This window comes from Protopterus annectens, chromosome 8.part0, assembly GCF_019279795.1.
Source record: "Protopterus annectens isolate FY-2018-M chromosome 8.part0, PAN1.0, whole genome shotgun sequence".
Lineage (NCBI taxonomy): Eukaryota > Metazoa > Chordata > Ceratodontiformes > Protopteridae > Protopterus > Protopterus annectens.
In genome coordinates, this window is record NC_056741.1 from 56263515 (window position 1) to 56288735 (window position 25221).

Genomic DNA, 25221 nt, shown 5'->3' on the forward strand with positions numbered 1-25221 from the left:
TAGGATTCTGGACATGGTCCTCACCAGTGCAAACGGTGTCATAAACATTCAGGCTAAGGCACTCTTAGCCAGCAGTGATAATGCTGCAGAGTACAGTAAGAGTAAAGATAAAAAAAAAAGGCTGTAGCATGGCATTTTAGAAGAGTGCATTATGTCATACTGAGGGGAGAGAGATAATCAAGGATGAGTTAGGTGACTGGAAGCAAACACAGAGTATATAAGTTGTAGGAATGATTCACAAACGGAGTGCTCAGAGCTTTTGACAAAGGTTTCAGGAAGAGCGCCAATATGGCTATGGAGGAATGTGAAAGGACTAAGAATGGAAACAAGGGCTTTAAAAATACATAACGGAAACAAGGATGGACAGAACTGGCCAGTCTGAGCAAAGATGAAGAAGACAACAGAAGGCTGGGAGAAAGGAGAGGTGCTGAATGCTTTGCCTCTGTTTTCATAATGGAAAACAAAGGGAGTACAGTGTGCTTGGAAAAAGACAGGACTAAGTAGGGAGAACAGTGGGAAACGGAAAGGATGGTGAAGGGAATGCCTTAGGGAGCATAAAGCACGTAAGATAGATGGGCTGCATTCCAGTGTCCACAGAAGTCTGGATAGTGTGTTAGTAGACATCCTGGTAGAGAGCTTCAGCAAATTACTGGCTAGTGCATAAGTACCATGGGATTGGATGATAGCAATTGTGGTATCTCTGTATGGGGACAAAAAAGTCCAAGAGCTACAGGCCTATTAGCTTAACAACAGTAGGACTGAAAGTCATGTTGAGAATCCTGAGGGGGAAGCTGATAGCATTTCACCAGGACAAGAATCACAAGGAAAGCCGACTATATGGGTTCACTGTCACAGGAGCTTTCAGTCAAACCTGATCCACTTTTATGAGTAGGTTGCAGGCAAAGGCTGACAGAGTTATAGTAGTAATTATAGTCTATATGGGCTTCAGTAGGGCCTATCTCTCATACCCATGAGGCTGATAGGACAACCAAAAGGCTGAGGGGTAGGACTTGACGAAGGAACTGGATAGCTGTATGGTTGTATGGAAGGAGTTAGAAAGTTTACTGAGGGGACAGTGTCTGGAATTAGAGCAATGGCTCATGGAGTACCACAGGAGTCTTACGCTGGATCCATAGTCTTTAACGTGTTTGCCTCACGTATATCTGAGGGAAGAGACAGCAGACTTACCTCACTGCTGATGTCACAAAGAGATGTGCATCATGGGAGAAAGTCAAGTGAAGGATCTGAACAAGGTTGAACAACTGAGTAGAAAGGTGGCAGTTGAGGGTCACTAAAGGCAGGTGCAAAATATAGTACTGTGGCCACAACGACCCTGGTGTGAAATATCAGGTGGTAAAAGTGGAACAGATAAGAAAAGAGCAGGAAACAGATCTGGCATGTTTATTACATTTGACTTACCGCTGTGAAAAGAACGAGAGAGCAGCAGTGGCTGCAAACAGAATACTGAGATGTATCCTCAGTGAGATGCATTTCACAAGCAAACAGGTGCCGCTCCTGCTCTTCAAGGCTTTGCTCAGAGCACCCCTTCAGAACTCTGTGTAGTTAAGGCCAAAAAATAAAAGGACATCAGACTTCTTCAAGCAATTCAGAGGAAAGCTAGCAGATGCATATTTGTGATGGACAGGAAGAAGTTCTGCCAGAGGCTATAAAAACTAGAGCTATTTTCACTTGAAACTAGAAGAAATGGGAAGGGGTATGATACTGGTGCAGAATATTATGCTGGAAGATGTAAAGGGGCAAGTATGAACAAGAAGGGTGGGAAGAAAAGGATGGGGGCAGACAAAGTATAGGATGGGGCCAGACAAAGTATAAGAAAAGGATGGGGGCAGACAAAGTATAGGATGGGGGCAGACAAAGTATAAGAAAAGGATGGGGCAGACAAAGTATAAGAAAAGGATGGGGGCAGACAAAGTATAGGATGGGGGCAGACAAAGTATAAGAAAAGGATGGGGCAGACAAAGTATAAGAAAAGGATGGAGGCAGACAAAGTATAAGAAAAGGATGGGGGCAGACAAAGTATAGGATGGTGGCAGACAAAGTATAAGAAAAGGATGGGGGCAGACAAAGTATAAGAAAAGGATGGGGGCAGACAAAGTATAAGAAAAGGATGGGGGCAGACAAAGTATAGGATGGGGGCAGACAAAGTATAAGAAAAGGATGGGGGCAGACAAAGTATAAGAAAAGGATGGGGGCAGACAAAGTATAGGATGGGGCAGACAAAGTATAAGAAAAGGATGGGGGCAGACAAAGTATAAGAAAAGGATGGGGGCAGACAAAGTATAAGAAAAGGATGGGGGCAAAGTATAAGAAAAGGATGGGGGCAGACAAAGTATAAGAAAAGGATGGAGGCAGACAAAGTATAAGAAAAGGATGGGGGCAGACAAAGTATAAGAAAAGGATGGGGGCAGACAAAGTATAGGATGGGGGCAGACAAAGTATAAGAAAAGGATGGGGGCAGACAAAGTATAAGAAAAGGATGGGGGCAGACAAAGTATAAGAAAAGGATGGGGCAGACAAAGTATAAGAAAAGGATGGGGGCAGACAAAGTATAAGAAAAGGATGGGGGCAGACAAAGTATAAGAAAAGGATGGGGGCAGACAAAGTATAAGAAAAGGATGGGGCAGACAAAGTATAAGAAAAGGATGGGGACAGACAAAGTATAGGATGGGGGCAGACAAAGTATAAGAAAAGGATGGGGGCAGACAAAGTATAAGAAAAGAATGGGGGCAGACAAAGTATAAGAAAAGGATGGGGACAGACAAAGTATAGGATGGGGGCAGACAAAGTATAAGAAAAGGATGGGGGCAGATAAAGTATAAGAAAAGGATGGGGGCAGACAAAGTATAAGAAAAGGATGGGGGCAGACAAAGTATAAGAAAAGGATGGGGGCAGACAAAGTATAAGAAAAGGATGGGGGCAGACAAAGTATAGTTGGGACTAAATACTTCTTGAGTCTGTCAAAGTATTTTTCACAAAAAGGGTTGTAGAGCCATGGAATGGATACTGCAGAAGGAAAAAAAAATGATGTATTAAAGAGCGCATAGGACAGGTGAAAAAAGATAGGGTTACAGTAGGGTTGGGGGAGATAGACTGTTAAAACCCTCCAAAGGGTAGACTAGACAGGTTTATTGTATCCTTCTACCATAGAACAAATGTATTGTTGTAAAATACGACTTGAACGTCCACTAAATTAGACAGGTGTGACCACTATTTATCTGAAGGACACCCCCTCAGGAGTGCAGCTGGTCTTTTGCAGTCAGAATTTGAATGATTCCAACTGCGCGTTTTAAGGACAAAAACACAACTTTCTGATGCATCTGTCATCAAAGGCAAGCACACTAACTACTGAGCCATTTGGTGCCATTAAAATGTTATTGATGTAGTGTTTACCTGCTGTTTTGACTCAGTATTTGGACTGTGACATGACTTTATATTGTGTGAGGAGAGTTGTAGGCCAGCTAGGACTGAAGACATTTTATTAGATAGTAAGTGAGATATCTCTGTTAGCCAGTTCATGGAGAGAACTAAAGATGCTTTATTAGTCTGTCTTCGTTATCTTTAACAGCAGCTGTAATAGTTAAATAATATAAATACGGAACATGCAAGCATATATACTTGCATGTAACTTCTCTGTAATATACATGCATTGCTAAATCTGAGCAATATCAAAACTTTATTTTATTTTACTGCTGTACTATTGCTGTATTGTAACCAACTTTGTTCGTAATATAATTAATTTAACATTTGTTGACTGGAAAAGGCTGTATAGGACAGAACCTATTTTCAGTGGAGGTCCAGGGAGAAAAGCTCCAGATGCATGTTTTGGAATGAGGAAGGAAAGTGGAGTACCTGGAGGAAACCCTTGCGACTCTAGAGAGGACATGCATACTCTGCACAGAAGGCACCTCAGCTGAGAATCAAACCAAAGAACTTTTTGCTGTAAGGTGACAATGTCAACCGCTGCACCACTGTGCCTCCTGTTTTTTAAAACTTCCTCAGTAAAATTCAAATCAGCACACTCACTACCTTTTAATGTGAATACTTCCAAATGTTTACACTTCTCATACTGCCTTTCTTATTTGGGGCTGAAAGACAGTGGCATTTAGAAAACCAAACAAGCTCTGCATTTTTTTAAATTTATTTTATACATTTGTTAACCAAATAAACTCACTGTGCACAAGTGCTCCTTTTCAGGGGTGACCCAAGAGCACTGTCTGGTCAAGTGACTTACTCAAAGTCACAAAGAGTGCAAACAGAAGTTGGAAGGAATCAAACCCTGTACCTACAGGAAGCAGCTCAGAGCCTTAATCCTCTGTGCTAACTTCAAACATTTGCATCTGTTTTTTCCTTATGCTTTCTCCATACAAGAAGCACAGACTGTTAATCATGAGTTGCATACATTTCAGCACAGCTGCAGACCTGCTGAGTTCTAAATCAGTGTTGATCTTCCAGTGTTCTGCAGGCAAACTGTACCAGTGGCCGCTGCCACAGCCAGGGACTGAGTTTGTATTGAAAGATACATCTGAGCCATATATCAGAATATTAAAAAATAAAGAGGCATAATAACTAGCCATCATGTTGGCACTTCAAAAGCCTCTACTTCAGAACGAATATGGTTACTGAGCACATGATATGCAAACCCCTTGAATGGTTGTTATACTTCTTAAAGCTATGGACTACCATGCGATGCATACTGTTTATATATATATATATATATATATATATATAAATAATAAGAGTGAGATGCTTAACTCCATGGCATCGAGGGATGAAATGTGACAACAAACCAAGATTATATGAGCCTGACTAGCAGCTTGGGTGCCAGAGGAAGCACATGGGGGAGGAAGTTAGTTAGTAACTGATATCAGTTCACCCATTCTGGGAGGGGGGAGCAGTTTGACTTGCTGTAAACTGGCACCTACTATTAGAGAAAGTTGCATGGTGTGTAGCAGTGAATCAGGATGCATGTTAATCTCTGCCAAGGCACATTTCATCATGGCATTGATAGGACATGTATGCATGAAAATGTCTCTATTCACAAGGGATGATGTTCAATGGTCCTCACATATGTTAGCATGCTTTTTATCTACTGAGGGAGAGAGATTACTCTCTAAATAAGAAAACTGGTGACGGATGCCTGGCTGATGGCCTCCATCAATTAACTGTCATCCTACAAGGAAAGAAAGAACATGACTGCTTATAGGAGAGACTGGTGATTGGCAGACAGTAAGGAATAAATAGAAAGAAAACTCAGTATGATATTGTGAATAAAGTATGGAGAGCATTACTGTACAATGATTCCAGAATTCTACTTTTAACTGTACACTAACTTATCATGGTTATAATAGCAACAAAAAATGTCCTTAAAACCAATGCTTATATATATATATATATATATATATATATATATATATATATATATATATATATATATATATATATATATATATATGTATATATTTTGTATGCAGAGCTGAGCATAGCTCTCAACCTCCTAGCATTAAAAATCTAGACAAAGCCAAAAATAATGGGGGGGGGGGGACAAAGCCCCAAAAATAGGGACAACATTTAAATATTACTCTTACCAACTTAGAAAATTGCTAGAATAAAAGGTCTTTGTGTTACCATGCATTTTCTGAAGGATACGAAGTCTGAAAATCAAATGCCTGTCATTAGTTAGTGAATTCAGTCCTCACTGATTTGCTGCAAAAATCCAGAAAATCACAAATTGTATGAGGAACAGACCAAAAATATAAGGCAAAAATCTGGACATTTTGGGAAAATCTGGACAGTTGAGAGGTATGGAGCTGAGTCACTCTAGCAGACAGACTTAATGATTATTTTCCCATATCTGGATATCTGATGTCTGCCCTTCAGACTTCTGAATATTAACATGAGAATTTGACATTTCCTGGACATGAGGATTCAGCATTACACATTTTCATGCTTAGATGTAGCTTCTAGCTGAGATTTGACTTCATTCCAGGACTTATCAGCAACTTCAGGACATTTCTTTCTCTGATAAGGTGGTATATTTAACTGAGTACACTGATTTTGCTCTGGACTCAGCTCCTTGTACTCTTAATCAACTATTTTGATCAAAGCCTTCTGTTTCTTGTATACACACTTGAATCTTGAAGACATAATAAGTTGTTGGTTTGTTTTCATAACCAACAATATTAGCTTATGGGCAGCTGTATACCTCCTTTAGAACTTATACCCCTTACTGATCTCTTAACTCCCCTACATAAAGGTGATAACGAGGATGATCTCTCTAATTACCGGCCCATCTCCATATTCTCTCCTCTGTCTAAAATCGTGGAAAAGTGTATACACACACAACTGTTAAAATATCTCACCAACAATAACTTACTTGCCCCCAGCCAGCATGGCTGTCGTCATGCACACAGCCCTACCACTGCCTTACTTTCATTCACCAACACTGTTAACAAAGCCTTAGATGATGGTCTAATAACCTCTGTTAACCTACTGGATCTATCGAAGGCTTTCAATACAGTATCACACCCTAAACTGCTACTACAACTACAGTCCTTAAACTGCTCCCAACATTCGCTGGCCTGATTCTCCAACTATTTTTCTAACAGGCAACAATCTGTTAAATGGTAGAACAAAAAATCTGAATATCTCCTGAATAAAATTGGAGTTCCCCAGGGGTCCATTCTTGGACGACTATTATTTAACATTTTCACCAATAACTTCCACAAATCTTCCCATCTTAGTAACTAATACAATACGCAGACGATTCTACAATAATCTCCTCTGCCAACAACCTGACCGACCTTCAACATCTAGCACAAAAGGCCTTCACTTCTATTGAATCCTGGCTAAATGATGTACAACGTCTTCACAACCCCCCAAAATATCTAAACTCCTAATATTCTCATCCAAACCCTTAAATCAGGACTTTAATATTATCTCACAAAATAATACCAAAATAGAACAAGTAAAATCATCAAAACTGCTAGGCATCACAATAGATGACAAACTATCCTTTGATAATCGCATTCATAACGAATTAAAAAAAAAAAAAAACACTTCAAACTTGGTAAACTATATAGGCATAAACATTTCATGAACACACCCATTAAGTTAAAACTGGCCAACTCTCTTCTCCTCCCCACCCTTTTTTATGGTAGCCCTATTTTTACCAACATACATACAACTCTTAAAACTAAATTACAGTCCTGCTTCTATAAAATAGCAAAGTTTGTCTGCAATATGCCAACCCGAACACATCATTGCCTTGTATTACAAAATATTAACTGGCTTGACTTTATCTACAATACACCCAATTAACACTTACCCACAAACTACTACATAACCCCAACTTTTGTCCCTCTCTTCAGAACATCCTACATACATATACCCCTGCACGAAATCTTAGGTCCTCAAGCAAACAGCTCCTAAGTATATCGAAGTGCAACAAACGTGTTAGACAAAGCCTTTACTCCTTCAATATCGATAAAGCATAGAATTCCCTGCCTTCATCTATTACTCACATAGACACCTTAAAAGCTTTCAAAACTGCACTAAAATCCCATTACCTCAACAATCAAATATGCTCCTGCAACAAGTCACATAAACCTTAAACAGATCACTGTCTCCAGTACTACTCTACATCAAATAATGCCTTTTAGCTCACATACCTTGGCTTTTTGTCCAGATTTCTTTTTTTTTTCCATTTGCTTTTTTCTACACCTCTAGATCCCATATTTCTACACGTCACCTATTTCTGCTTTCACAGCAGTTTTATAGAAGAACAGTGTCTGATGATGTGAAACGAGTTTACATATGTCAGCATATGATTATAGTTTCCAAACTGTAAATACCTTAAACCTCTGTAAATATTTAATGATATGTATGATGTTTACCCGAATTGTTGACTGATGTGAAATTGTAATTGCAAATGTTCCTCATGCTTGGTATATTTACATTATGTAATTTTTTTTTTTTGTAACCTTTCTTGGAGTTCTTCTCCCCGGGCCTCCACTGAAAATGGGTTTCTGACCCAGTGGACTTTCCCATTTACCAAATGTCAATAAACAGATAAATAATAAATCAATTATCATGATGTTGTTTCTGCCTTTAGTAATTTCTGTTAAGCCCCTGAATAACATTACTTTTATGTTCTATCATCAGTGAAACTGCTGGCAGGCAGCTTGTTTCTAACCCTCCTACTCATGACAAGCTGGGCTGGAGAAAGTCCTTTTCCTTGAAGTGGAACATTTTTATATTCTAACACAGACAAACAACAATCAGATTAACCAATATTACTACTACATTTCCTCATCAGATCATTGTTTGTATTATCCTCTCTTACTTGTCTGTTGCTCTGAGGATGTCTCAGACTACTTGTAATGTGTTTGAATTTCCAGTCTTTACAAGAATTTCTGGACTCTTGGCTACTGAATTTTGGGCCACTATATATAATGACAGTCTCTGCAATTTCTTCTTTAGCAAATGTATGTTTGACACTCCAGTCATAGTAGCAGTTACAGTACCTTTCAATTTAACTGTTTCTACACAAAATCAGATATTGTCCTCTATGAACTTAAACAGATCTGTTCCACTCTTGTTCCATGTCAACTATCTTAACTAAATAATATTCTACACAACTCTGTTCCCAGTCAGTCATTATGATCCAGTGACTAAAAACTCCTGTCTATTTGCAAATCTATCAAATCTGCTAGGCATTGTTTGTACTCATACTATGTTACTAAGTCCGGGAACTCCTTACCTGTATACATTAGGTCAATATCCTCCAAGCCATCCTTCAAAACCATTCTGAAAGACTTCCTAGCCAAAAGCTGGGTTTGTTCTTGCTCGACACCGGGATAAACTATATCCCGAAATGTGAACAAGTACCATTTCATTCCTTATACCTCCTTAATCTCCCTTCTTCACTCACTTCCTTACTTATATCAATTTATCTCCATGGCTTTCTCCCTAAATATACCATAATCCTGATTTTCTTTCACTCTATATTGTAATTCCTGTTTGTATTAAACTAAATTACCTTTAATCAATCTATAAAATAGCTAAAATATCTCTAGCTATTAAATCATTGTCATATAACTTGTATATATTCTTAGCCAATGTTTTCATACTATGGATAATTTGATATAATTATTTAAACTGTAGTTGTTTTTTGTGTTATTTTTAAGGGATGTAAAATATATTGTTCTTAAAATGTGTTGTAACACTTTGGAGTTTTTCTATCTGGGCCTCCACTGAAACTCCTAGTCAGTCGGACTTTCCTGGTAAACAGATATCAATGAATAAATAAAAAATATGGAATATGATGTAACAACAACTCTTTGTTAGAATTCTGATTATTGAACTTGCTGTAGGGTTGTCAGCTTTGCATGATTTTTTTCTACTTGCCATGTATTTAGCTAGTAGAAAGCATTTATTTGTATTTTACAACATAGAAATGTGATCATGGCTTCTCTCGTCAAGTAAGGTATAAGCACTTTCTCAGACTTGATAATGAGACCTTGAGTACAGATTGTGTGTGCACTAATGGTACGGTGTTTTGTCTGACTACACTGCTGACAACTGATCTGGCCAGTCTTTGTGTGTTTGTGTGTGCACGCGCGCAGACGTGTGTGTGTGTGTGCATGCGCATGCACATGTGTATAAATGTGCGCATGTGTGCACGTGCGTGTGTGTGCATGTGTGTGTGCGTGTGTGCATGCGTGTGTGTGTACGTGTGCATGTGTGTGTGCGTGCATGTGTGTTTGCGTGTGTGTGTGTGTGTGTGTGTGTGTGTGTGTGTGTGTGTGTATATATGGGTGGGTGTGTGTGTATATTTATGTTTGTGTGTGCGCATGTGTGTCTGTGCATGTGTGTGTGTGTGTGTGTGTGTGTGTGTGTGTGTGTGTGTGTGTGTGTGCGTGTGTGTGTGTGTGTGATGGATGGGAAGGGATACAACAGCACTAGTCACTACTGACCAGAAACGATACGAAGGCATCATATAGATGCACAAATTCATGTCGGGGAGGTGGAACAGAAAGAGGAGAGGGCACTGGGACACAAACAACAAACTGTAGGGATCAAGTACTGCCTGGATTTGCAAAAAAGTACTTCATCACAGAGAAGGTTACGAACTCATGGAATGGATTGCCATAATGGCTGATGGAGAGGGAATCCGCAGAGGCATTAAAAGGACACATGACAGGTAGAGAAAAGATAAGTGGAATGTAAACTTTTAAATGCCATTACAGGCATGTACTGTAATATGTGTTTGAACACCATCATTTTAGCACTGTTAAATCGATGCCATCTTTAACGTTTTTATCACAAGGTATTTTGTGATTTTTTTTTTTTTTTTAAAGTGGGGGAAGTTGGCATCTGCATCATGGACTTGGAAGAGTAATATACTAATTATGTAGCAGAAGTGTACGTGACGCAGTCATATGTGCATAACCCAAGAAACATGAGCAGCACTATGGAAGTATTATGCAGAAACGATCGCAGGGGGTGTGAGACAGTTTTATAAATACTGTCCATTCAAATTCAAAAATAACAGTTCAAGACAGCTTTTCAGAAATGTCCCCGAATCTGGGAAGCCTTTCTCTGTAGTCTTTCAACGCTAAGGTGATTGCACTTCCTGGCTAAGGAGATGCGGCCATGCTCTGACCACTACTGACAAATATGGGAGTCAACCAAGTGTGCACTGTCGTACCTGTAGCACTTACGAAGCTATCATGTACTCTTTTATTTATTTATTTGTACATTTGTTATTCTAACCAGGATATGGTTCAAAGACCCTTTTCAGCCATGCATCCGGCCACAGATGAGGGACACCTGTACAAAATTTTAAATAAACTCAAAACAACAATGTAAAAAAAATTAACAGTAAAAAATTAAAAAGCTATTATGCTAAAGCTATGCATAGATGGGTTTCTTTATAAAACTGAATGCCATGGGCATTATATATAAAATCAATAGTTACAGTTAAGTATGACTGTAGCCTAATATTAGTAGTAAAGACTGAATGGCTGTAAACACAAAACTGATAAAGAGCTTCATCATTGCAAAAAAAAAAAAGACAAGAAAACCATGCAGTTTTTGTTGAATTAAGCATTTTTGACTGTAATTTCTAGTGTTTATACATTTTATTATCACAGTTTGGTCACACAATGTCACCTTTTGTGAGGGGCAAGAAACATTTCAGCCTAAATCATTGATACTTAAGAGCCCCAGTTTTTCAGAAAGAATATTAGCATCTGAATCCTTATACAGCCCAACAATATTCAGCAAAACATTTAAGTGGTTAAACTGTGACATCCAGGGCACTTTAGTATCAGCATTAGGCTAGTCTGTTATGCCATTAACACAGCTTAAAACCACTACTGTCTGAAGCCAGGATAAAGGTCCACAATCTTTTATGTTTCAAACAAACTGAAGTGAGTATACAGAGTATCTGTGGCAAATCTAGTAAATATTTTTCTGTATATAAAGTAAATTCCTATTAGGTGGATGAAATGCTGTTTGAAAATCTGCTTTCAAGGCATACAGATTTAGTTTCTTGAAATTGACATGATTTTGATGAGATCACAATGAACGATATGTAATAAGTTATGTTTTGGTGTCAAAAGCTAAGCTGAGAACTATGTCAATCAATGTTTTGCAAGTCCTATTTCAATGAATGTACCACAGTTGCTCTGAATGGTTTCATATTTTTGTCTAAAAGGCTAACAGAGGGTACGTTTTGTGTCCTGCCTTGTGCTCAGACTGTCGCAGAGCTTTTTATAAATAGTACATTGCTCTCTCTTTATCAGGATTTAGATACTATTAGCTCATGAAAGGATTTAAAAAACACAGAGGTAAAGAATCTAGGACAGTGAATGTATTCTTAGTGGGTATAGTTTGCCATCTGTTAAATCAGGGCCAAGGTATTTGTGTTTTTCATGAAATACATTCCAGATTTTATTTGTTCCTCTATAAAAATATTCACAAACATTTTGACTCACTCTGATCCAGGCTTAGGGAATACAAATATCTTGCATGAATAAAAAAATCATTTCAGACATTTCAAATGAGGAAGTTTTACAAACTCTGGTATGAATGTTTGTGCCACTGGCTATCAATATGTTATGCATTTTTTTAAATATTTAACATATATTTCCTGTTTTTACTACAGCATTGTTTCTGTCTGTACTAGTGAGTATCTGTATTAGAAACACTCTTCCTTAAGCGGTAAACATGCTATCTGCAGGATTTCCCTTATTTTTCTAGTTGTTTATGTTAACCTCCTTTTGCCTTTCCTTTCACAATTAAAAATTGACTTTATTTTATAAGAATCTTTGGTCTCACATATACTTTATCACATATTCTAACAGTAACAGGTTACAATTGTGACATAAGAAGCACTTACATAAAAGAATTATTGACATGTTTGCCCCCAAACTTAAATAGCCACATGAAAAGAGTTTAATTTACAAGTGAGTGTATCAGGTATGGATATTCACAGCTGCAATATAAAGTAATGATTAAAAACATAGTCCAGTTACAAACAGCCATTTCAGCTTGACATTTTTTCCCAGGCTCAGAGCAGTTACTGTCAACTAATGGTATTTTTACCAGCTGCATGAGTATGTTTTGCACCTGTCCAACAGAAGGCACCTGAGAACAACAGTTCTCTAACTTTTACATATACCCTGACCCTGCATCCCTACCTTACCTGTATGTGCAGCAAGTTCTCGGCTAACTTTCACGTTCCCTTCCCTGGTCTTCAGGTTATAGATTGAGCACATGTTGTCAAGACCGCCGCAGGCCACATAATTTCCTGAAGGAGCATATGCACAGGTCATGACCCATGAGGAGCGCAGTGGAATGGCATGGACCTTGTAGAAAAAAAAAAGAATGATATTACAAGAACTGTAATTAGCACCACCTGCTGTGGCGACAATCACCTGGGTTCTACATATTCATGTTCATAGCAGGTATGGTGCAATCCTTGTTAATGCACAGCAGGAAAAGTGAGAAAAGGTATACAAAAAAAAAAAGATTATCAGTGAGATTTAAATATTAATTTAGAAAAATAAATATCATGCTGGAAAGGCACAGCTGTGCTCACATTGTGTGCTCATGCTTATCTCTGTTAAATACGCTGTAGAATCTACTATAACTTTCTCATGCAATATTGAATTTCCTCATTATTTTATCCCCACTGTCAACGTAGAAAAGGCTCTTCCATTCATCTACCACTGTCTCTGTGAAGAAATGTTTCTTATTTGTGTGTTGAGACATTCCCAATCTTTCTCTTTACGTCTTTGCCTAGCTTGAGGTATTTACACACTTCTGTCATGTTCTCCTCTAAACGTTTCTAGTTTTTATGAGGCATCTGGAACAGAATCTGTTGAGGTATTTACACACTTCTGTCATGTCCTCCTCTAAACGTTTCTACTTTTTATGAGGCATCTGGAACAGAATCTGTTGAGGTATTTACACACTTCTGTCATGTCCTCCTCTAAACGTTTCTAGTTTATATGAGGCATCGGGAACAGAATCTGTGAGGTATTTACACACTTCTGTCATGTCCTTCTCTAAACGTTTCTACTTTTTATGAGGCATCTGGAACAGAATCTGTTGAGGTATTTACACACTTCTGTCATGTCCTTCTCTAAACGTTTCTACTTTTTATGAGGCATCTTGAACAGAATCTGTTGAGGTATTTACACACTTCTGTCATGTTCTTCTCTAAACGTTTCTAGTTTTTATGAGGCATCTGGAACAGAATCTGTTGAGGTATTTACACACTTCTGTCATGTCCTGCTCTAAATGTTTCTACTTTTTATGAGGCATCTGGAACAGAATCTGTTGAGGTATTTACACACTTCTGTCATGTCCTCCTCTAAACGTTTCTAGTTTATATGAGGCATCTGGAACAGAATCTGTTGATGTATTTACACACTTCTGTCATGTCCTCCTATAAACGTTTCTAGTTTTTATGAGGCATCTGGAACAGAATCTGTTGAGGTATTTACACACTTCTGTCATGTCCTTCTCTAAACGTTTCTACTTTTTATGAGGCATCTGGAACAGAATCTGTTGAGGTATTTACACACTTCTGTCATGTTCTTCTCTAAACGTTTCTAGTTTTTATGAGGCATCTGGAACAGAATCTGTTGAGGTATTTACACACTTCTGTAATGTCCTCCTCTAAACGCTTCTACTTTTTATGAGGCATCTGGAACAGAATCTGTTAAGGTATTTACACACTTCTGTCATGTCCTCCTCTAAACGTTTCTAGTTTATATGAGGCATCTGGAACAGAATCTGTTGAGGTATTTACACACTTCTGTCATGTCCTCCTATAAACGTTTCTAGTTTTTATGAGGCATCTGGAACAGAATCTGTTGAGGTATTTACACACTTCTGTCATGTTGTCCTCCTCTAAACGTTTCTACTTTTTATGAGGCATCTGGAACAGAATCTGCTGAGGTATTTACACACTTCTGTCATGTCCTCCTTTAAATGTTTCTACTTTTTATGAGGCATCTGGAACAGAATCTGTTGAGGTATTTACACACTTCTGTCATGTTGCCCTCCTCTAAACGTTTCTACTTTTTATGAGGCATCTGGAACAGAATCTGTTGAGGTATTTACACACTTCTGTCATGTCCTCCTCTAAACGTTTCTAGTTTTTATGAGGCATCTGGAACAGAATCTGTTGAGGTATTTACACACTTCTGTCATGTCCTCGTCTAAACGTTTCTAGTTTTTATGAGGCATCTGGAACAGAATCTGTTGAGGTATTTACACACTTCTGTCATGTCCTCCTCTAAACGTTTCTAGTTTATATGAGGCATCTGGAACAGAATCTGTTGAGGTATTTTCCCACTTCTGTCATGTCCTTCTCTAAACATTTCTACTTTTTATGAGGCATCTGGAACAGAATCTGTTGAGGTATTTACACACTTCTGTCATGTCCTTCTCTAAACGTTTCTACTTTTTATGAGGCATCTGGAACAGAATCTGTTGAGGTATTTACACACTTCTGTCATGTTCTTCTCTAAACGTTTCTAGTTTTTATGAGGCATCTGGAACAGAATCTGTTGAGGTATTTACACACTTCTGTCATGTCCTCCTCTAAACGTTTCTAGTTTTTATGAGGCATCTGGAACAGAATCTGTTGAGGTATTTACACACTTCTGTCATGTCCTCGTCTAAACGTTTCTAGTTTTTATGAGGCATCTGGAACAGAATCTGTTGAGGTATTTACACACTTCTGTCATGTCCTCCTCTAAACGTTTCTAGTTTATATGAGGCATCTGGAACAGAATCTGTTGAGGTATTTTCCCACTTCTGTCATGTCCTTCTCTAAACATTTCTACTTTTTATGAGGCATCTGGAACAGAATCTGTTGAGGTATTTACACACTTCTGTCATGTCCTTCTCTAAACGTTTCTACTTTTTATGAGGCATCTGGAACAGAATCTGTTGAGGTATTTACACACTTCTGTCATGTTCTTCTCTAAACGTTTCTAGTTTTTATGAGGCATCTGGAACAGAATCTGTTGAGGTATTTACACACTTCTGTCATGTCCTCCTCTAAACGTTTCTACTTTTTATGAGGCATCTGGAACAGAATCTGTTGAGGTATTTACACACTTCTGTCATGTCCTCCTCTAAACGTTTCTAGTTTATATGAGGCATCTGGAACAGAATCTGTTGAGGTATTTACACACTTCTGTCATGTCCTCCTATAAACGTTTCTAGTTTTTATGAGGCATCTGGAACAGAATCTGTTGAGGTATTTACACACTTCTGTCATGTTGTCCTCCTCTAAACGTTTCTACTTTTTATGAGGCATCTGGAACAGAATCTGTTGAGGTATTTACACACTTCTGTCATGTCCTCCTCTAAATGTTTCTACTTTTTATGAGGCATCTGGAACAGAATCTGTTGAGGTATTTACACACTTCTGTCATGTTATCCTCCTCTAAACATTTCTACTTTTTATGAGGCATCTGGAACAGAATCTGTTGAGGTATTTACACACTTCTGTCATGACCTCCTCTAAACGTTTCTACTTTTTATGAGGCATCTGGAACAGAATCTGTTGAGGTATTTACACACTTCTGTCATGTCCTCCTCTAAACGTTTCTAGTTTATATGAGGCATCTGGAACAGTATCTTTTGAGGTATTTACACACTTCTGTCATGTCGTCCTCCTCTAAACATTTCTACTTTTTATGAGGCATCTGGAACAGAATCTGTTGAGGTATTTACACACTTCTGTCATGTCCTCCTCTAAACATTTCTAGTTTATATGAGGCATCTGGAACAGAATCTGTTGAGGTATTTACACATTTCTGTCATGTCCTCCTCTAAACGTTTCTACTTTTTATGAGGCATCTGGAACAGAATCTGTTGAGGTATTTACACACTTCTGTCATGTCCTCCTCTAAACGTTTCTAGTTTTTATGAGGCATCTGGAACAGAATCTGTTGAGGTATTTACACACTTCTGTCATGTTGTCCTTCTCTAAACGTTTCTACTTTTTATGAGGCATCTGGAACAGAATCTGTTGAGGTATTTACACACTTCTGTCATGTTGTCCTTCTCTAAACGTTTCTACTTTTTATGAGGCATTTGGAACAGAATCTGTTGAGGTATTTACACACTTCTGTCATGTTGTCCTCCTCTAAATGTTTCTACTTTTTATGAGGCATCTGGAACAGAATCTGTTGAGGTTTTTACACACTTCTGTCATGTCCTCCTCTAAACGTTTCTACTTTTTATGAGGCATCTGGAACAGAATCTGTTGAGGTATTTACACACTTCTGTCATGTTGTCCTTCTCTAAACGTTTCTACTTTTTATGAGGCATCTGGAACAGAATCTGTTGAGGTATTTACATACTTCTGTCATGTCCTTCTCTAAACGTTTCTACTTTTTATGAGGCATCTGGAACAGAATCTGTTGAGGTATTTACACACTTCTGTCATGTCCTTCTCTAAACGTTTCTACTTTTTATGAGGCATCTGGAACAGAATCTGTTGAGGTATTTACACACTTCTGTCATGTCCTCCTCTAAACGTTTCTACTTTTTATGAGGCATCTGGAACAGAATCTGTTGAGGTATTTACACACTTCTGTCATGTTGTCCTCCTCTAAACGTTTCTAGTTTTTATGAGGCATCTGGAACAGAATCTGTTGAGGTATTTACACACTTTTGTCATGTTGTCCTTCTCTAAATGTTTCTACTTTTTATGAGGCATCTGGAACAGAATCTGTTGAGGTATTTACATACTTCTATCATGTCCTCCTCTAAACGTTTCTAGTTTTTATGAGGCATCTGGAACAGAATCTGTTGAGGTATTTACGTACTTCTGTCATGTCCTCCACTAAATGTTTCTACTTTTTATGAGGCATCTGGAACAGAATCTGTTGAGGTATTTACACACTTCTGTCATGTCCTCCTCTAAACGTTTCTACTTTTTATGAGGCATCTGGAACAGAATCTGTTGAGGTATTTACACACTTCTGTCATGTCCTCCTCTAAATGTTTCTAGTTTTTATGAGGCATCTGGAACAGAATCTGTTGAGGTATTTACACACTTCTGTCCTGTCCTCCTCTAAACGTTTCTACTTTTTATGAGGCATCTGGAACAGAATCTGTTCAGGTATTTACACACCTCTGTCATGTCCTCCTCTAAACGTTTCTACTTATTATGAGGCATCTGGAACAGAATCTGTTGAGGTATTTACACACTTCTGTCATGTCCTCCTCTAAACGTTTCTTCTTTTTATGAGGCATCTGGAACAGAATCTGTTGAGGTATTTACACACTTCTGTCATGTCCTTCTCTAAACGTTTCAACTTTTTATGAGGCATCTGGAACAGAATCTGTTGAGGTATTTACACATTTCTGTCATGTTGTCCTTCTCTAAAAGTTTCTAGTTTTTATGAGGCATCATCTGGAACAGAATCTGTTGCGGTATTTACACACTTCTGTCATGTCCTTCTCTAAACATTTCTACTTTTTATGAGGCATTTGGAACAGAATCTGTTGAGGTATTTACACACTTCTGTCATGTCCTTCTCTAAACTTTTCTACTTTTTATGAGGCATCTGAAACAGAATCTGTTGAGGTATTTACACACTTCTGTCATGTCCTCCTCTAAACGTTTCTACTTTTTATGAGGCATCTGGAACAGAATCTGTTGAGGTATTTACACAATTCTGTCATGTCCTTGTCTAAACGTTTCTACTTTTTATGAGGCATCTGGAACAGAATCTGTTGAGGTATTTACACACTTCTGTCATGTTCTCCTCTAAACGTTTCTACTTTTTATGAGGCATCTGGAACAGAATCTGTTGAGGTATTTACACACTTCTGTCATGTCCTCCTCTAAACGTTTCTACTTTTTATGAGGCATCTGGAACAGAATCTGTTCAGGTATTTACACACTTCTGTCATGTCCTCCTCTAAACGTTTCTACTTTTTATGAGGCATCTGGAACAGAATCTGTTCAGGTATTTACACACTTCTGTCATGTCCTCCTCTAAACGTTTCTACTTTTTATGAGGCATCTGGAACAGAATCTGTTCAGGTATTTACACACTTCTGTCATGTCCTCCTCTAAACGTTTCTACTTTTTATGAGGCATCTGGAACAGAATCTGTTGAGGTATTTACACACTTCTGTCATGTTGTCCTCCTCTAAACGTTTCTACTTTTTATGAGGCATCTGGAACAGAATCTCTTGAGGTATTTACACACTTCTGTCATGTCCTTCTCTAAACATTTCTAGTTTTTATGAGGCATCTGGAACAGAATCTGTTGAGGTATTTATACACTTCTGTCATGTCCTCCTCTAAACGTTTCTACTTTTTATGAGGCATCTGGAACAGAATCTGTTGAGGTATTTACACACTTCTGCCATGTCCTCCTCTAAACGTTTCTACTTTTTATGAGGCATCTGGAACAGAATCTGTTGAGGTATTTACACACTTCTGTCATGTTGTCCTCCTCTAAACGTTTCTACTTTTTATGAGGCATCTGGAACAGAATCTGTTGAGGTATTTACACATTTCTGTCATGTCCTCCTCTAAACGTTTCTACTTTTTATGAGGCATCTGGAACAGAATCTTTTGAGGTATTTACACATTTCTGTCATGTTTTCCTTCTCTAAACATTTCTAGTTTTTATGAGGCATCTGGAACAGAATCTGTATCTTTTTCTCATTTTCTTCCTGTCTTCTAAACTGCCTCTATCCTTGCAAAAATGAGCTCTCCCGAAATGCACACAGTACTCTAGTAGAGTTAATTAACCACACGTAAAGTGAGATAACGACTATGCATTTCCTGTTCAGTGCAGCACATTATCACACACCGACCTACCTTACTTGCTGTTTATTTAAAGTGCTTCCTTACTTTTAAGTCATCTGATATGACCACTCCAGGACCAGTCCTACTTCTGTTGGTGCAACTGTTTCTCCACATGATGCTTACTTCTCATCTAGGTTTTGCTTCCAGGTGCACTATCTTGGATTTTGCTTGTGATGAGTTTAAGATATCATATCTTACACCATTCCTGTTATCTTGTTAAATGTTCTTTCAACATTTCTGCACCTTTTGTATCAACCTTGTTGCACAGTTGTGGATTATCCTCATAAAAGCTTATTAGTTATCACATTTTCTTCTCAGTAGACTCCTTTTGCTATGACCCTCTTGTTTAATAACTGGTTTACCTATATTGCCATCCTATCATCCACTTTAATCTATTCTGAGTCATCTGCCTTCTATCTCTGATAGACAGTTGCAGCCTATAAATGTATGACCACCCATGACCAAACCTTCATATACCCCATAAAATAACCCTAGGGTATCAAACCCAGTCAGATGCATTTGAGAGGCATGCCTAGGCTTAAAAAAGCCCCCCTAGGATTGTTAGCCTAGTAATCACCAATGAACCCCAAGTCAATGTAATTTGCTCATGAACCTTTTATGTGGTCCAATGTCAAACACTTTGGTCAAGCTCAATATATCATATGCATAGCCTTTTCTTGACCTTCTATCCTCTTTATCCAGTGAAGGAATTTTAAATGATGAGTCTCGCATAACTTCCATGCTATAAATCCATGCAGCTTGAGGTTTTGTACTCTGTTTATTTCCAAACATTATCAGAATGTTTAATTTCTTTCCTTTTGTAATGATTTCATAAGTTTCTGTACAGAATCATAGGATAATTGTAAATTCAAGGCAACTGAATCTTGTGACCATGTATGCCTTGTCAGTGCCCCCTTACACCACATCCCCTGCCCATGTGTGCCTTGTCAGTACCCACCCTTACACCACATCCCCTGCCTGAAGGAGGTCTAGGCCAATCAAGTCCCAGGTGACTTTAGGAATGCCCATGCAATCACTGAGATCCCATTTTAAGGATGATAGTGTATCAGGGAGTCTGTTGAAGAGGTAGAGGAGGTATCGAATGATAGACGTCTCTTTCCATGATTTATTTATCATCTTTTGAAGATTTAGATCCCTGGTTTTGATATTTGTGGGACTATTTCATTTGTGGAGATGCAACAGATTCCAGGACCAGTGGGTCCCCAATGACATGGAAGGGAAGGCATAGATCTCTCATCAGGAGTCTACAAGACATTTAATCACTTGATGATGCTTCCAGTTTCTCCTGGTAGCATTGGGTTTTAAGTTCATGATCGTCTTACTCTTTCTAGTTGTTTAATATGTCGAGTGAGGTTCATCCAGAAGGGGGTGCTGAGCTCAGTAATTGACATAATTAATGCTGGATATAAGGAGACAATGGCCTCTTTAGATCCGGATGACATTCCCTGGCAATCAGCTATGCCAAGTGGAAGGACTTTCTAATGACTGCTGTTACATAATGATCAAACGAGAGAGAGAATTATCAACCCAGGTCCAAGGCCTCTAACAATGTTCTCATTTTGGAGTTGGGTATTGTCTATGATGTATGCTGGAGGGGGCGAGGAGTTATCTCCCAAATGTAACAATGTTGCACTTATTTGCATGTAATTTGAGCCCATTTTAGTAACACTAGGTATTTATGAGGATAAATTCTTGCAGGAATGTTTGGGCATCGTAGGGAAACTTGACAATGACTCCTTGTTTCCATTCATCTGTCAGCTTGGTTATCCTGAGGTCTTGGTCCATTGCTTGAGATAAGAAAAGTAAATGCTGAATAAAAGAGGTGACAGCACTGAGCCATGCAGGACACCACTGGTCACCTTTATACTCTCTAGTAAGGCAGCTACCACCCACACTGTGTGGGCTCTTATTTTTAGCCAGTGTGCTATCCATCTTACCACGATGGCATGCATTAAACATGCTAACTATGCTAGCACTGGGGATGCTATCAAATGCCTTGGCCATGGCAGGATACATTATGTGAAGAACCTGATCACTGTCAACGGACTATGTTACCCTTTCAAAAAAGTTACCCAAATTCATTAGAGAGGATCTAACCTTGACAAAGTCAAACTGCTGCGGGGATCTTACAATGATATGTTTGATATCATAGATTATTAGGTCAGTTATAGTGCCGTGGCTTTGCAAAAGAGACTAATCAGGCTGATGGGCACTTAGGTATAGCTGGGTGGGGCAAAGGAGGTACTTCCTTGAGAAGATTATTCCATGGGATTTGGAATAATGGTTAAGGTGTTTACCTTACAGACATAAGGTGCAGGGTCTGATTCTCACATGGGGTAATTGGCTAAGCTTTAAATGACCCACAAGGGTAGTTAACCTACTAGTAATCTATGAATCTATGAATGTATAACCTGCTCTCCATAACATTGTGCCACAATGAAGGATGAGTGAAACACTTTAGTACATAAAAAATGACAGAAAATAAACACCATCTGGCCATCCTACACCAATTTTTCCATAATGGAGAGAAGATTAGGGGTCCAAATGGAGAGATGATAAATCTCAAAGCAAATGAGACTAGTATTGCTGGAATTTAATTCATCCTCAAGTCTTAGTGAGCACCTTCATGAGGTGGACCCCGTTTTTTCACAAAATCTCACAAAGGTGACACTGATATATAGATTGTATTTTATATAGCATACACCATGTACAGAAGTAGGTTAAAAAATAAAAAAAAGATAGTCGGGTGCCCAAGCCTGGTAGGCCCACTGGTGCTAGGACTGGAAAAAATGGTAGTGTAGAATCCTCAAGACAAGGAAACATTCCTACAGTGGGGCTAGGCCAGGCTCAGGGGGAGGATGGCCCCCCTGTGTAAAAGGAAGTAGTAGTCCACAAAAAAATTTCAAAAACTGATAGATCAAAAAGAGCCATAAAGATGATAGAGTGGACAATTGAGGCTAAAAAAGAAATTATATATTGTTACCATTATGGAAGAAGCCCAGAATTTTCAGATAAAAGGTATACAAAAATATTAAGAAAGAAATTAGAGGACAAAAATACTTGCACAAGAAAAACTGTCAGAAGCGTCAAATAAAAATTTGTGTTCATTAATACAACAGATTTATAAACATCTAGACCAGGAAACTTTGGCCCATTTAGAAAAAGAAGCGACTGAGGAAGTGCAAAAATGTAAAGAACGAAATCAAGAGATTTTTAAAAAGTATAAAAAAGAAATATGGACGTGGGAAAGAAAAGAGAGATCTGATACGGTGCAATATTTATGCAAAGGAGAAAGCCAAATTAATCAATACAAAAAAAGAAGCCCAAAGATATTCTAAGAGAAATACAGACAAAGGCATCCAGATATGGAAATTTGACAACACAAAACATAAGATCACGAAGAGGGAAGATAGAACAGAAGATAAATAAAGGAGAAGTTAAAGGTATGTAATACCTGCAAAGTGAAGGATTTAGTGTAGCAAATCTAATACAAGCAATATCACAGCATGATGGAACGAGTCCCCCAAGTAAGGAGAAACAGAGCTGGAGATGTCTGAGAAAGAAATATGAACATGGGAAAGAAAAACAGATTTAATATGGTGCAGCATTTATGCAAAGGAGAAAGCAAAACTAATCAATACAAGAAGAGCAGCACCAAAGTTATTTGAAAAGAAATACAGGCAAAGGAATTCAGACATGGAAAATGTTACAATACAGAAAAATAAGAAAATAAAGAGGATAAGTAGAAATGAGGATTAGTAATGGAGAAGTTAAAGAAATAGAAACTGATGTTATGGATTACATGCAAAGTGAAGGATTTTGTGTAGAAAATCTAACATCACAGCATGATAGAGCAATAGATCCCCCAATTAAGGAGAAACCAGTGGAGTGGGAAACATCTGATCAGTGGCCATATGAAAATACTTTGGAGCTTTCCATAGGAAACCAGTATAAAAATGCAGCTGCTGTTGCACAACAGGGGAAGGAACAGGAAACTGTGGCAACTCTGATGCAGTCAGTGTTGTGGAGTGATAGGCCAGTGAGTTCCCATATTAAAGAGCAAAGGTTGGCACAGGAGGAAACTGAAGAGAATGTGGCACTGGAAGATGCTCTGGAACGTTCATTAGAATGCCCACAGGAAATGGAGAACAAAGAATTTGCCCTCAATTTAGAAGAAAATTATCTAAAAGAAGAGTTGCTTGATTTAATAGAGATGGACAGACATATTAAGATCAATAAAAGAAATAGACTACAGAAAGTCAATAAAACTAAAAAAGTTAGAAGTTTGATAAAACAAATGAATACAGTAATTAGGACTGTTCGTAGAAATTTTCATACAATATAACAGAAGTAAATAGGATATATTACTGTGCAGCTAAATTAATAACAGATAAAGTCTTACCACAAAAACACAGGGTAGTAAAGGAAGGGCCCCAAATACTGACTATAGAACTGCCAGAAGGATAATAAGAAGTAAAAGGCAAGGGAATTACGAAAATTCATCTGACCCTGATACCTTAGACGAACTCTCTTTAAGAGATAAATTTAGGATTAAATCATTTATTCCTATATTAGATGCACTAGAATCAAATTTAGGAAGAAGAGCTTCTGTTTATGATGATGTAGTGAAAATATTTTCCTTTCTTGCCAATCTTACATTATCAAAGGTAGAACTTCAAAGAGGTGTTGAGCTGTTAATGCAAGAATACCCAGAAGATGTCAATCAAAATCTTACTGAAGAACTATTTCATTTCCACACATATGTGAGACAAACGCATAAGCCTTCAAAAAATTCCACATTGTCACATACAGACTTGTATTAAATAATATTCAAAGAAAATATTCAAGTGGCCTTCCCCAATGTGGAATCAATCTTACGGCTGTTTCTCAGTTTAATAGTCACTAATTGTACTGGAGAAAGGTCATTTTCAAGACTTAAAAATATCAAAAATCAATTAAGAAGCACAATGACCCAGACGAGGCTGTCTTCATTGAGTATTTTGTGCATCGAAAATGAGACCTTCAGAAAAATAGATTTTGATGAACTTATAGAAGAATTCTGCATGAAAAAGTTTAGAAAGAAATTCTTCTAATCTACTATTTCGTTTTAAATGTATACTTGGATTGAATCAGTTCTTAAATAAAATAACTATTAACATAAAATTTAATATGATATACAATTTGATATTTTCTTTTTTGTGATCTGGATTTTGTTTGAATAAAGTTCCATTTTTGGTTTAGTTTAAGACTTAAAATTCATAATAATTCATACTTAAACTTTAAATGCGAATTATTATGAAATAAATTTATCTGAATTGAATTTGGTTTAATCTTCAATGTATTGAATATATTTAATTTAATTTGATAGAAAATATGATAATTTTTATTGCGTATTTTATTTTCGTAGTCAAAGATTTTCATTATTTGAATTTTGTTTCTTTGTAAATGTTGTTTGTTATGTTTGATTAGTTATTGTTACAAGTACTATACATGGTGCTGAGAATAAATGTCCAAATAAATGTTCTCGACTTTTTTTTATTTATTATCCATGCCACATTTTTTATAAAGGTTAGTACCAATCACAACATGTTTCATTTAACATATTGATATATATCACAGTAATGATGTATTTTATTATCTCTCATGTAATTTACAAACTTAAAAATGGGAGGTGAAAGGGCCTCATAAGTGGAATAGCCTAGGGCCTCTTTTCATCTAAATCCGGCCCTGGGAAGGGGAGAAATCAAATGCCATCATGGAACTATCAAATAGAGAAAATTAGAAAGCAATTAAGATAAGAAGTGTCATTGTTA

The 25221-nt window shown here is 37.7% G+C and overlaps 1 protein-coding gene across 1 annotated transcript in view; it reads right to left on the reverse strand.

Moving 5' to 3' along the window:
- GNB3 (G protein subunit beta 3) overlaps nucleotides 1–25221 on the reverse strand; it is a 549058-nt gene that overhangs the window by 193713 nt on the left and 330124 nt on the right. Inside the window, exon 7 of the mRNA XM_044079608.1 lies at nucleotides 12731–12893. Coding sequence (XP_043935543.1) covers nucleotides 12731–12893 — 163 coding nt within the window. The remainder of the gene's footprint in view (nucleotides 1–12730; nucleotides 12894–25221) is intronic.